The sequence below is a fragment of the Camelus bactrianus genome, chromosome 34 (assembly GCF_048773025.1).
Source record: "Camelus bactrianus isolate YW-2024 breed Bactrian camel chromosome 34, ASM4877302v1, whole genome shotgun sequence".
Lineage (NCBI taxonomy): Eukaryota > Metazoa > Chordata > Mammalia > Artiodactyla > Camelidae > Camelus > Camelus bactrianus.
In genome coordinates, this window is record NC_133572.1 from 11,430,063 (window position 1) to 11,445,043 (window position 14,981).

The 14,981-nt window shown below is 37.4% G+C and overlaps 1 protein-coding gene across 4 annotated transcripts in view; it reads left to right on the top strand.

The window, feature by feature from the left end:
• The window catches only part of PIK3C2G (phosphatidylinositol-4-phosphate 3-kinase catalytic subunit type 2 gamma), a 266,594-nt gene that overhangs the window by 45,574 nt on the left and 206,039 nt on the right, over positions 1-14,981 (top strand). For all 4 annotated transcript variants that reach the window (XR_006721857.2, XM_010946489.3, XM_045510287.2 and 1 more), the window contains exon 8: positions 3,980-4,043. Coding sequence is in view for 3 of the 4 variants with exons in the window: in XM_010946489.3 (XP_010944791.2) it covers positions 3,980-4,043 (64 nt within the window). In the remaining variant the exon portion in view is untranslated. The remainder of the gene's footprint in view (positions 1-3,979; positions 4,044-14,981) is intronic.

The following is a 14,981-nucleotide window of genomic DNA, read 5'->3' on the forward strand; positions in this document are numbered from 1 at the left end:
GGTATATTATAAACAGAGGAGTGTGAATTCAAATTGGAAAATTCAAGTGACAGCAAGTGAACATACCCTAATTGATTCTGATATCTAAGTGTATACATGTATTATCTGAAAGAACAGACCTCTCAGGAGACTTGCCTGGGAGGGTATCAGGGCTGCAGTATGCATTTATCTGCAATTAATGCTGTTCTGAGCTGAATGAGTGAAAAAATGGAGGGTGGGAGGTACGTATCATAAATCTCTAAAGCAAAGTCTGATATAAAAATAAGTTAAAATTGGTCTTAGTGACTATTAATAATAGCTATCACTTCCTGGAGTTCTAATGCATTTTATATACATTATCTCATCTAATTCTCCCTATAGCCCTGTAACAATATATATTATCTTACTTCAGAATCAAGGAAACTTAGGTTTTGGAAGGCTAACTAACTTGCCTATGGCCGGCCACTCAGGTTGTTAGCAGGACTGAAATCAGGGCTGTCTGAAATCCTCAAAGGCCATATTCTTTCATTAAATTACTGTCTTTCTTTTATTTTTTTCTTTTCTGTGTCCTCCTCCCACCCGCCCAAAATTTTCAACCTCATACCATAAAATCATAGGACGGGTAGGACTAGGGAGAGCTTTCGATATAACTTAATCCAAATTTTTATTCTATTGCTAATTTCATGGATCAGATAGGTTCCCACCGGGACAGCATATTAACAAAGGCTGTATTACAAAATAAATTTATAAAACAATCACTACCACCACCACAACAGATGCAGAGAGAAACATCAAATCTGACAAATTTTTTAAGAAGCTGGGAATCCCTGGGAGACAGAGAACTGCTGTGAACTGTTGGGTGGAAGGCTGTGACTTGGAGGTGGCTACTACCTGGGGCACAGAGAGACAGAGGAGGCTGTGAGAAGATGGTTCAGCAAGGCAGTTTTCATCCTGCTCCGATGTCACCCCGCCACTGCCTGGCTGCTCACAGAGGTCTGGTGGCCTGGCCCACTGTGCAGTACCGATGCTCACAGGGTTAAATGCGGGTAAAGCAAAACCTCTGCTGCCCTGAAGAGTGGGGGAAACCTGGCAGGGACAGGCCAGCCTCAAAACCTAATTTGTCCATCCCTTCCCTCCAGCCCCAGGGCAGTAGGACGACCCCCAACTCCCAGTGAATCTTCTCTTCTGGCAAGGAAACTAAAACACGCAGAAGTTCAAAATCTGTTATCCTCCGTACAGATACTTAATGCCAGAGCTGTGACTAAAACCAAGTGTCTAACTCTGCCAGTGCGCCTTCATTGCTTTCTGCCTGCCCTATGTCTTTCTCAGATGTTATCTATACAGGTAAATTTTCAGCCTCATAAAGGACACTGTAGACTTTCTTCTCTTTTTTTTCTAGCTTTATTGAGATATAATAGACATAAAACATTGGATGTGGTTAAGGTGTACAATGTGATGATGATTTGATACACATATATATACTGCCAAGTGTTAACCATAGTTAGGTAACACCTCCTTCACTCACACAATTACCATTTTATTGTTGTTACAGTGAGAACATTAAAGTGCTATTCCCAGCAACTTTCAAGTGTACAATATGGTATTTTTAATTATAGTCACCATGTTGCACCTTAGATCCCCAGAGCTTATTTATCTTACAACTGAAAGGTTGTACCCTTTGACCAAATGTGATATTGTGACTTATAAGAAATACATATTTTGTCATTCAGGTGACCAAAATATATTTCTCATACGTATTTAGTCTTTGTTCACAGCTCCTGGCTCATAGCTTCCAAAACCCTTGGAATTTCCAAAGCATTGAGTGTGATAAAGCTTTCTTTTGTTATGTTAATGACCGACTTTTGGAAAACATTCAGGACTTCGGCTGGCTGGTCGCCAATGCAGCCAACCATGTGATTAGAGGGTTGAAACTTTCAGTCCCACCCCTGACCTCTGGTGACAGGAGAGGGGTTGGAGGTCAAATCAATCGCCAATGGCCATGATTTAATCAATCCTGCCTCTGTCATAAAGCTCAATAAAAACCCAGAAGGATGGAGTTTGTAAACTTCTGGGTTGGTGAACACATAGCAGTGCTGCCAGAGTGGCAAATCTGGAGAGGGTATGGAAGCTCTGCGTCCTTTCTCCATCCCTTGTCCTGTGCATCTCTTCCATCATGCTGGCTGTTCTGATGTTGACTTAAAGACACACAACATGTGAGTGGTCAGTTTAAGTTTAATCAGGGTCTTACTGAGGACTGTAGCCCAGGAAACAGCCTCTCAGAGCTCTGAAGAAACTGCTTCAAAGAAGTAGGGGAGAAGCCCACTTATATATAATTTTGGCAAGGAAATACATGCAGTCAGGCATAAATCTTGGCAAAAGATTACTGCTAATCATAAAGAACAGATACTGCAAGTTAATGATTTCAGGGCTTTCCTAATGGGAAGATGCGAGAATCTGGGATCACTGTGTTCTTCCTGAGGTGTGCACCGAACTGTTTACCTCTCAGGGTGCAGTGTCAGCGGGCAATGGCAGTCGGCTGTGACTTAACCCTTGTAGAACTGGGTGGTGAGCAACATTGTCATCTTCTGTTCATGCTGAGTTATAGCCTCTTATAATAAACTAGTAATCTAGTAAGTAAAATGTTTCTCTGACTTCTGTGAACAACTCTAAGGAGGGGGCCTTGGGAACCTCTGATTTATAACCGGTTGGTCAGAAGCAACCTTGGCTTGTGACTGGCGTCTGAAGTGTGTTGGGGAGCTGGTGGCAATCTTGTAGGACTAAACCTTTAACCTGTGGAATCTGATCCTATCTCTGGATAGACAGTGTCAGAATTAAGCTCTCACCCCACGTGGATACTGAGTCTCAGAACCAACAACTTCCCATTTCCCTCTCTCCTCAGGCCTTGGGAACCACTAATCTGTTCTGTTTCTATGAGTTCTACATTTTAAATACCACACATAAGTGAGTGCTGAAGTAGGTACATTATTGGGTTTTTTTTAATTTTAGGATATAAAATCCTCCAATAGCAAAATCTTTCACTGTTCTTTCCCTACACCTCTACTGACTTTTACATATTCTATGCATTTTGTCTTTGAACTGTTAGATGGAATCCAACTAACTAAAGTGACAGTTCAATAAAGGCTGAGAAGGTAGCTACTGTAAAATATATTGGTGTGATTTTTTGTTTCTTGTTTTGGAGCGGGGGGGGGGTCCATTAGGTTCATTTATTTATTTACTTATTTTTAGAGGAGATACTGGGGATTGAACCCAGGACCTTGCACACCCTAGGCATGCACTCTTCCATTTGAGCTATATCCTCCCCTCTTATATTGGTGTGTTTTTAACACTGCGCTTTTGTGTTGTATGACTCATTATTCAATTCAGTTCAGGAGTTTTCAGGACAAATAGGAAGGGAAAGTCATTAATGTTTGGGACAATAATTTTGAACAGTGAAACCAGAAAAGTCTCTGCTCAACTCACATCTATTACATTGAAGCACAGATAAAGCTGGAGCATTAAGAGAAGCTTAGGGGGAAAAAAAGCAAAATTACTAGAGAAACATAGAGGTTTAATATCAAAGACAATGCTATCTATGATAAATATGTCATTAATTCTGAAAGCAATTCACTGCAAAATCTTGGATACTGAACATTTCTTGATATATATTTGCCATTATCTGCTTATGAATCCCTTTGCAACTTACATTTTGAATTAAGAGTAATTTGATATAATGAACAGTCTTTGAGAGTTTTGGTTAAGTTGTCATGGATTTCTTCGGTGTTCTGAAGTTTTCAAATACATTTGTAGTTTATCAAATTACACAAAGTTTATAAGGTGTCCATCTGAAATGGTATTTAAAATTGTGTCAACAGTAATCTTTTTTAAACTATGTGTGCTATAAAATCATGGACAAAACAAGACTTGTGATAAATGTGCTAACGTCGATACAAGTTTTCCCACCCAATTTTAAACAAAGTTGTCTTTTTTTTTTCCTTCCCAGACAGTGTCTCTCAACAGTAATCAAAAAATATGACTCCAGCTTGAAATACCTATTGAAAACCCAGGTATTAACTTTTGTAACTTCATTAATCAATTCAATAAGCATTTATTAAGTATCTACGCTTTTTCTAAACTTTGCGAGTTTCTGAAGATACAAAGATGAATAATGCAGAGGGTCTACACTTGAGTGGCTTTCATTCTATCATGGCAAAACAGACAAGTAAATAGATGAGTGTGATAAAGTGTCATTGGTACTGTGCAAGACCTATGTGTATATAAGACATATAAAAGAGGGTTATCAATTTTAATTATTTGATCTAAGTGTTGAAAAATGAGTATGCCAGCCAGAGAAGGGGCGTGGTGAAGGCAGGTGGGGAGTAGGGATAACTTTAAGCAAAGAACAACATGAACAGACGCAGTCAGCAAACAGCCTAGTCTGATTAGGAAACTGTATGAATTTCGGAATGGCTACAATTAGGGTTCAAGGTGAGAGCCTGGAAAAAGACCAGATGAACGGGGCAAGTGGGAACCAAGTTATGTAGGATCTTAAGGACGTTTTATGGACAATTTAATGATTTTCTAATTTATCAGCCGATGACATGGAGCCACTATGCAGAGCAGTAGAATGACAGATGGGTGATTATAGAAGCATTTCATTAACCCAAAGAGATGAGGAAGGCATGGACAAAAACTCTACGAGAGGGATGGATAGGAGGGGACAGATTCATAACAGGTGAAAATGTGCAATTTACATGATTTGGTGAAAAGACTCTGAACAACAAAAAAACACGGTATCTAGAATACCTCCCAATTCCTGGCTGCTGACTGACTGCATGGAGACATTGATTAACTAAGATAGTGAAGACAGAAGAAGCTAGGTTGGCAGGGGAAAATAAGAGATTCAGTGCAAGACTACTGAGATTTGGTCACCTACTGGGCCTCCAAGTTGTGGTCACCAACAAGCAGATCATTTCTTATAGCTTGTTCCTCCAGGGAAGGATCAGTCTTCCACAGATAAAATATTGTAAGATTACAGAAAACAGTATAGGTAAGAGAATGCATTTAAAACAGGTGAGGACTTCTTTTTCTATTAAAAAAATGACTCCTGATATATATAAAAGGATACAGATCTTAAGTAACTATTCCTAATAATAAATAGCAAAGAATTCTGTAAATAATGTATTTCTTGATGTAGGTACCAAACTCATACATGAATTCCACATACAAATCTAAAGATAAGGTGATGACAAATACACAACTTATGTCCCTTCCCAAAGTGTAATCCTCTCACTCCAATTCCATTTGTCTTTCTTGAGCCTGGCCTGAATCTGGAAGTTTAAAATGTGGAATGTGAAAAGAATTCACAATTCTATTGTTTTAAGTCTCATGAAAGTCATAATTATTACTGTTTGTGACAGTTGCTCTTTCTAGTGTAGAATTTGAAATTCACCAGGTACCCAGGGCACATTATAACTTCATTCCTAGATCATTTATATCTCTTGACTGGACATAGATATACTTTTGAGGTTATCATAACTTACGGATGAATTTTAACTATCTAAATGTCTCAGTACTGTCCATGTATCACAGATATCTTCACACACACACTTACACACATATGCAAATTGTTGAGAATCTGTAACATTTCTTAATTTGCAAACATAGATGTTTAATCATATCATTTATATATGAAGTCTCCAATATTTTCACTTTAAAAGATTTTCCAATATTTTCACTTTCATTTTTTTAAAGAATCCAACTTTTCCGATATGACTTAAAAGCTGGCAAATCATCAAAGAAATACTGTCTTTACATTATCACCAGCAAATAGTTATTATCACCCACATCTGAATTATTTTATAAATTGGCCACAGTGTCTGCAACTTTCCACTTGAACTCCATCCAAAACAATGAACTTTTTAAATGACATTCTTCCCATGAAGCATCAATAGCTAAATATCTAAGAAGTGAGGACAGACTGATATATCAATTCACAATTTTGCACTTTCTATTTATTTGACAAGTGCATTAAGTAGCATTTCATTAACGCTGAAAACAGTATCAATTTGAAGAATTTTTTTTATATTTCTGAAATTTGGATTATTACATGATTTGAAAAAATAACAAGCAAGCAGGCTGAATAAATATGCCATGAATATTATTGAATAACATGGGTAAGTTATATTTCCAAGTATTTTATTTCCTTAGCATTTGCTAACATATTTTAGACTTGACTTATTTCAGATGGGGCATCCTAACTATTTTGTTTGTTACGTGGCTCATTTTGTAAGTAATTTACATAGAGCTTTTCCTCTGGACATTTTTTTTTCCCTCTCTTCTATTCTACTATTAGGTAAGGAATATTTTCTGTATTCATTCTGTATTCTAAATTCATCTCTAACATTTCAGAGAAATGAAGAATAGAAGAAAGAGAAAGAATTCTCCCCTAAGGTGTTATTTAATACAAATTACTGAACCATTTACTTACTGGAATCAAGAGAAAGCAAAGTCAGAACCGTGCTCTGAAGCAGCTGATGATCCAGTTGGAAAGACAGCATAATCACACATAGAGGGGTGTAGCCGCAGGACAAAGAGGTGCAAAACCAGATTTCAGTCCAGGCGAAAGAATCAGCTTCCAATTCAAAGTTGCTGCTTTCTAGTAGCCTCGAGTGCATTGCCTCCAAAATTTTAATTTAAACTTTTGGAGAAAGTTAGCAATCCCTACCACCAATGACAAACTTACACGAGGATCTGGTGACTGATGAACTAATTGTAAACCAGATGGATCTGGATTGAGAAAAATCTATTCATGCTTCGAAGTGTAGTTTAGCTTCATGAAACATGAAAAAGAGCTAAAAGCCTCCACATCCTTTAGCATCAAGTCCATGACTCAGGGGCTATACCAACTAGATAACCAGAAGAATATGGCAGCTCTATTATTCAGGTGTAAGTAACTCAATGAGGAAGACCGAATAATACTTACCCCACACTTTCCTCTCCTCAAGATCAAAATCCAACGAAATGCGGCTTCTAGACAGAGACTGAAAGTTCCACACATAAGGAGAAAGAAAGGGAGCACACAGGGATCTTATACAGCTTGGGGTTTTAGAGCTGAAGCTTTCTTAGTAACAAGCAGATCTATTGTGGGATTTTCAGAAGTTCCAGTATCAAACATAGTTTAAACCAAGTGGCAGCAAAGACAGAATTTAGAAGCAGAGATTGCAAAGTCAGGTAGATGTATGTGCCAACCCTCTGACACTAGGGAAGTTTTCATTCAACCGTCCTTGAGTTTATATATTCACCACTAGAACGAAGATAATAAACATAATGTAATGATATTTTAAAAAAATTTATGAAACAGTAGATGTAATGTACTTAATATTATATAGTGGCTAGAAGATAAAAAATGTTCAGAAAACATAAGTACAAGTGTCATTTTATTGCTATTAGAGTTACTATGTTTAATACTATTACTAAAGTAGAGGATTGTACAGGATCCACAAGAAAAATGTCATAAAACTGATTTGCATTCAAAAGAGAATATAAAAAGAGGTGGGAAAGGAGCAAAAAAAAACCGTAAGAAGAAAATAGGATAAAAAGAATAAGTAACAAGGACCAGTTGAAGGGTCACAAAGGAGAAGTCAAGGAGATGAAGGATATGAAATCAGGTCACAAGGAAAATAAAACACCACTGCTGAATTGGAACCTTCCTTAACAGAAATACAGGGCAGATGAAACTATTAAAAGTCAAACCTATGCATAGAACACTGCCACACTTGAAGACGGAAAAATGAAAGCAGATCTTTATTAAGGACGATAAACATTAGCCAACATAATCTGCATTCCTAGTGAAACATAAAGAGTTGAAGGGTTTTGTGAAAGGAATAACATGATCTGATGCTTTGAGATTTGTGCAGTAAATTAAATAATTCATGAAGAACACACACACACACAAGTTAAAGAAGAAGAACAGAGCAAGCAATCTTATTACACAATAAGTGTGGTACAAAATATTGCCAGTATCATAGGGTCTGCCTGTACGCCACTTCTCTTTACTTCTACATAAGAGGTATCCTGTGGTGAAAAGAATTTTACCATTTCACCACCAATGTATGCACCCATTAGCAACACAAGCACACCTCAAAGATGTCTCAAGTTCAGTTCCACACCACCACAATAGAGCACATGTGGCAATAGAGTGAGTGGCATGAATTTTTTGGCTTTCTAGTGCATATGTTATATTTACATTATACTGTAGTCTATTAGGTATGTAACATCACTATGTCTTTAAGAAACACAGTGTACATACCACAATTAAAAAAATACTTTATTGCTAAAAAGAAAAAAATGCCCAGCATCATCTGAGCCTTCAGTGAGTTGTAATCTTTGCTGACGGAGGTCCTGCCTTGATGTTGACGGCTGCTGTCAGATAGGGTGGTGTTTGCTAAAAGTTGCAGTGGCTGTGGCAATTTCTTAAGATGAGACACCAATGAAGTTCGCCACATGAACTGACTCTTCCTTCCATGAATGATTTCTTTGTGGCATGAGATGCTGTTTGATAGCATTTTACCCACAGGATGACTTCTTTCCAAACTGGAGTCAAGCTCTCAAAGTCTACCACTGCTCTATCAACGAAGTTTATTTAATATTCCAGATCTTTTGCTGTCATTTCAACAATCTTCACAGCATCTTCACCAGGAGTAGATTCCATCTCAAGAAACCACTTTCTTGGTTCACCCATAAGAATTAACTCCTCATTTGTTCAGGTTTTATCACGAGATTGCAACAATTTATTTCCATCTTCAAGCTCCATTTCTCACTCTTGTTCTCTTGTTATTTCTACCACATCTGCAGCTACTTCCTCCACTGAAGTCTTGAACTCTTCAAAGTCAGCCATAAGGGTTGGAATCAACTTCTTCCAAACTCCTGTGAATGTTGATATTCTGACCTCTTACCCTGAGTGTTCTTAATGGCATCTAGAATGGTGAATCATTTCTGGAAAGTTTTCGATTGACTTTACCCAGATCCATCAGAGGAATCACTATCTATGGCAGCAACCAGAGCCTTACAGAATGTATTTCTTAAGTAGTAAGACTTGAAAGTCAAAATTACTCGATTCACGGGCTGCAGAGTGGATGTTGTGTCAGCAGATATGAAAACAACATTAATCTCACTGTACATCTCCATCAGGGCTCTTGAATGGCCAGGTGCATAATATTTCAAAATGAATCTTTTTTTCTGAGCAGTAGGTCCCAACAATGGGCTTAAAATATTCAGTAAACCATGTTGTAAACAGATGTACTGTCATCCAGGCTTTGCTGCATTTACAGAGCACAGGTAGAGCAGATTTAGCATAATTTATAAGGGCCCAAGGATTTCAGAATGGTAAATGAGCATTGGCATCAACTTAAAGCCACCAGCTGCATTATGCCTAACAAGAATCAGTCTGAAACCAGGCACTGACTTCTCCTTTCTAGTTATGAAAGTCCTAGATGGCATCTTCTTCCAATAGAAGACTGTTTTGTCTACACTGCAAACCTGTTGTTTGGTGTAGCCACCTTCATGAATTATCTGAACTAGATCTTCTGGATAAATTGCTGAAGCTTCTACCTTAGCACCTGCTTCTTCACCTTGTACCTTTATGTTATGGAGACAACTTCTTTCCTTAAACCACATGAACCAAGCTCTGCTAGCTTCAACTTTTTTCTGCAGCTTCCTCACCTTGCTCAGCCTTCACAGAATTGGAAGAGTTAGGGCGTTGTTCTGGATCATGCTTTGGCTCAAGGGAATGTTGTGGCTGGTTTCATCTTTTATCTAGACCACAACTTTCTCTCTATCAGAGTAAGGCATTTCGAATTCTTATCATCCCTGTGTTCAGTGGAATAGCACTTTTAATTTCCTTCAAGAACTTTTCCTTTGCATTCACAACTTGCCTAATAACTGGTGCCAGAGGCCTCGTTTCTGGTGTGTCTCAGCTTTTGACATGCTAAATGTCGAATGACATCCTCACTAAGCATAATCGTTTCTAGCTTTTGATTTACAGTGATAGATATGCAACTCTTCCTTTCACTTGAACACTTAGACGCCATTGTAGGGTTATTAATTGGCCTAATTTCAAAATTGTTGTCTCAGGGAATACAGTGGCCCGAGGAAATGAGAGAGATGGGGGAACAGCCAGTCAGCAGAGCAGTCGGAACATACACAACATTTATAGGTTAAGTTTGCCACCTTATATGGGTGAGGTTCATGGTGCCCCAAAACAATTACGATAGTAACATCAAAGATTACTGATCATGAATCATCATAACAAATACAACAATAATGAAAAGTCTGAAATATTTCAAGAATTATCAAACAGTGATACAAAGACATGAAGTGAGCAAATGCTGTTGGAAAAATGCCACCAACAGACTTGCTCAATGCAGGGTTGCCACAAACCATTGATTTGTTAAAAAAAAAAAAAATGCAGTATCTGTAAAGTGTAATAAAGTGAAGCACAATTAAATGAGGTTCGCCTGTTTAAGGTTTACGTTTCCTTTTTAATGCACCTAAATGGAATCAAACTATATGTACTTTTTGTGCCCGTATCTTTTACTCGGTATTATTTTTGAGATTTATCTACCTTATGCTATGTGGTTTTGAATTATTTTCATTGCTATATATTACTCAGTTAGATTCAACTTATCTATTCTACTGTTGATGTACATTCAAGCTAATATCAGGGGTTCTTCTAGGGCATATACCTAGAGCCAATGACTTACAAGGTTACACCAAATACTTTTCCAATACGGTTATATACATTTCACAATATATGAGAGTTCCCATCACTCTATTTTCTCACCAATGTGTGGTACAGTCCAGCTTTTAAAATATTTGCCTACAGGAGGTATGTGAAATGTTTTCGTATTTCAATTTTAATTTTTATTTTCCTGACTACTAATACCTTCATGATTCTTCACTCTTCTTCAACATAACATCAAACTGTTATCTTTACTTTCTGTTTTTACTTTATGATGTTTTATTTATTAAATCAACTTTCTTGAAGTTTAATTTATATACATAAAATAAAATATACTCATGTTAACTGTATAGTTTGACTAGTTTAGAAAATGATATACCTATATAACCACCATGAGAAACAAGATATAAAACATTTCCACTACAACAAAAAGTGCCCAAGAATTTACTTGTAGTAAAACTCTTCGATCCTAGACATCATGCAACCAAAGATTTACTTTCTTTCAATACAGATTTCTTTTACCTGATCTCTAGTAGAATTTTACTAGCAGTGACAAATGATAAGAGCAGAATCCTCACCTTGTTGCTAAACTTAGGGAACTTAGGGAGAAATCTACAGTCTTTCACCCTTGAGTATGAAGTTATTTGGAAGTTATGGCAGGAAGTTAATCGCTCCTTGCTAGGTTGAAGAATTTCCTTCTATTCCTAATTTGCTAAGAGTTTGTATCATAAATGGGTGATGAATTTTAGCCAATGCTTTTTTCTGTGTCCATACAGATGGTTTTTCTCATTTATTCTCTTCCAATTTTAAAAATATCTTCGCATTACTGGGATAAACCATGCTTTGTAATAATTTGGAACCCTTTCTCTGTATTTCTGGCTTCAATTAGCTAATATTTTGTTAAGGATATTTCCATCTGTATTTATGAGGGACATCCGTCTATACTTTTATTTTCCTGCAATGTTGTGATTTGACTTTGACACTGGAGCAATGCTGGCTTTTTAAAATAAGCTGAGGAATGTTCCCTCTCACTCTATATTCTGAAAGAATTTGAGTAGATTTGGTTTTACTTCTTCCTTAAGTGATAAAATTCACCAGTGAAACCATCTGTTCAGAGTTTTCCTTATGGGAAGGATTTTATTACACATTCAATTTCTTTAGTTGATATAGAATTATTCAAATTTTCAAGCCATAAATTTTCTTCTAAATTTTAGGGGCATCCCACAAATTTTGATATGTTGGCCATCATCTCTTTAAGTATCTCTGCCCCATTCTTATCTTTCCAGAACTCCAATTGCATATATGACTCTGACAGCTTTTAGATGTTGTGTTCTGATTTTCCTCCCCATTCCTTCTCCCCTTTGTAATTTGCTTAGGACAGTTTCTCTTGACTTATCTTCAATTTCGTTGATATTTTCCATAGCTGTGTTCAATCTGCTGATGAGTCAATTGAAAGAATTCTTCATCTCTAATATCAATATATTTTTATATTTCTATGATTTCCATTTGACTCTTGTACATAGTTTCCATCTCTCTGGTAAAATTTCCCATCAGTTCATGCATGATGCCCACATTTTCTACTAGATCCTCTAACATGTTAATCATAGTTATTTTAAAGTCCTTGTCTGATTGCTTGAACACCTGGGTCACTTAATAGTTTGGTTTTGTTGTTTCATCTACTGACATTGGGCTGTTTTATCTTGCTTTTTTTGGGTATGGATCCTAATTTTGTATTGAATACTAAATATTCTGTATAAAGCAACAGTAGAGACTAAGGTAAATTGTAATTCACACCTGGAAATGGGCAATGCTCTTCTGTTATGCTATTAGTGGGGAGGGTTGACACAATCTAGTCAAGATGTAAGCTATGTGTTTTTTTATCACTGTCATTATTTTCAGGCTAAAACAGGCTTCAAACTCCTCCAGTAATTAGTTACTACCACCTGTACTTAGAGGGGGTCTGCGATACCAGTGTCTTTTTCTCTGTTCCTGCTTTACCCTCAGCTTTAAACAGTCCCTGCCTGTCTATGCCACAGAGATCATCTCTATCTCTCTGGCAATATTTTGCTCTTGTTTAGTATTCAAAACAGCTCATTTTTGTAGTAGAATAGAGGGAGTTCTGTGTTGTAATGATCAACCACTGCCTTAGGCAGTCTGTGTTTTTGAACTTCAAGCCTGGAATTTTCTGAATATTCCTGCCCTCCATGTGGCAGCCAGCTGCACTGTCTGTCGGAACTTAGTCTTGTATGGGAGAGAGTTTCTAAGCTCTCCTACTCCGAGTGGTTCCTGACTTCCGATCAGTGGGATCCTGGACTCAAGATGGGGTCTCCTGCCCCCTCCTCAGAAGCAAAGGTTTTTGCGTCTACCATTCTATCAGCAAAGGATCTTAATCTATGTCCTGTCTCTCCCCCACAGGCAGACTGTTGCTTTTTCTTCCCCTTCTCAAAAGCAAGAGATTTCTGCCTGTGCTCAGGGTCACAGAGGGTTTCTGTCTCTGTCTTTCCTACTAGTATCACCATTTTTCTAGTACTATAAACCAATAGCTTAAGGCTTTTGCTTCTTATGAGACAAAGATCTACAGAAGTAGGCAGGGCTTCATTCATATCCCCTGGAAAGCTGATCACCTCCTACACGCCGCTTCACTCAATGAACCTTCAGTTTCCTGCACTGCCTTCATTATTTCCCCTGACAGCTGGTAGGTGTCCACGGAGAAGAGCTACAAATGATTGCAAACTCTCCTTGTGTCTTGGACTCCCAGATATTCCAAACTGACATGGTTACTCACACTTAGCTTCTAAGAATTTAAATTAAAATTTTGGCTGATTTATTATATTCTTACCCTCTTACATAGTGGCCACCTCTTTCTTCTGTGCTCTTTCGAAAGTCAAAGACTTTGTGCTTCATCTCCCCTTGGAGGGGCCCCCCACTCTTTGGAATTCAGTATACTTGGTCAACTTGTGACCTCAAATCTCTAATGGAGTCAGGAAAACTTATGATTTTTGTATATTATCCGCCTTTTTTCATTGTTAGGGTGGGACCAAACGCCTACATTTTAAGCTGAAATGAAACTCCAAAAACTATTTTTAAACTTTTAAGGAGCAATTTATAATAGCACTAACTATTGAACCTAGAATAAAAATAATTCTAAATTCATCTCCGAATTCATTAGTTGAATTTGATCATTTTCAGTATGTAAATAGAAATGGAAATTCATTAAGTTTTATGTAAAACCTGGAAATGGCAAGCTGTTACGTGGCTGTTCAAACACACATGACTTTGGTTTCCATCACAGCTAAATGACAGGAGTGAGGTGGCGGTGGGCAGGGGAGGACTTTATGCTCTTTTGTTCTGTTTTTGTTTTCCAGAAAGATGCAGAGAAGAAAAGTTTTGTCACCAATCTTCTCCAGTGTTCAAAACACTTTAGAAATACGCTTAATATCTAAAGTATTAGAATGCTGCTCCTTCGGAATCTATGATATAACAGATATTTCTAAGATAACCTTGGAATATAGCACATAAAACAGCATCACAGAATTACTGTTAGTTTTCACTAACCCACAGAGTAGGGAAGAATTTAGAGGTAGTCCAGTCCAAACTCCTATTTAATGCAAAAATCTCCTCTAAACAGTCCTGATTGCTTGCATACCTGTAATGTGGAAGAACTCTCCACTCACAGGGCAGCCTACTCAATTTTTGAACAAATAATTTCTACAGAGATTTTTCTTATATTGAGCCAAAATGAATGTCTAAATTTGCAACCGCCTGTTCCAATTTATCATGTTAGGGCCACTTACAGTAATTCTAATCCCCTTTTCACTTGAAAGACCATCATATACTTGAAAATGGTCATCACGTTTCCTTTTTTTCTTTTTTTCCAAGCTGTAACTTCCGACTACCTTTCCTTTATGCCATTAAACTGTAGCCTAGTGGCTTAAGTCTCAGCACCCTGTGTGCTCCATCTGTGACCCAAATTTACTCCTCCACCACCTAAATATTAAATGTTCTGAAATGTTATACACTCCGCTTTCCATTTTTCTTTCTTCTACCTATATTCTCCTTCTGGACAATCAAATGCAGGTATCACCTCTATGAAAATAATGCTTACATCTAGCTTTGCTATCTCTTGAAATCACTAGTCCTTTCGTGTTATGTCTGTAAAATACCTCATATGGTAGATAAGCCATCACAGGATTTGTTAATTTTATTTATGATTATTTATGATTATTGCTCTCCTTCTGCGTGTGTGTGTGTGCACATGTGTGTA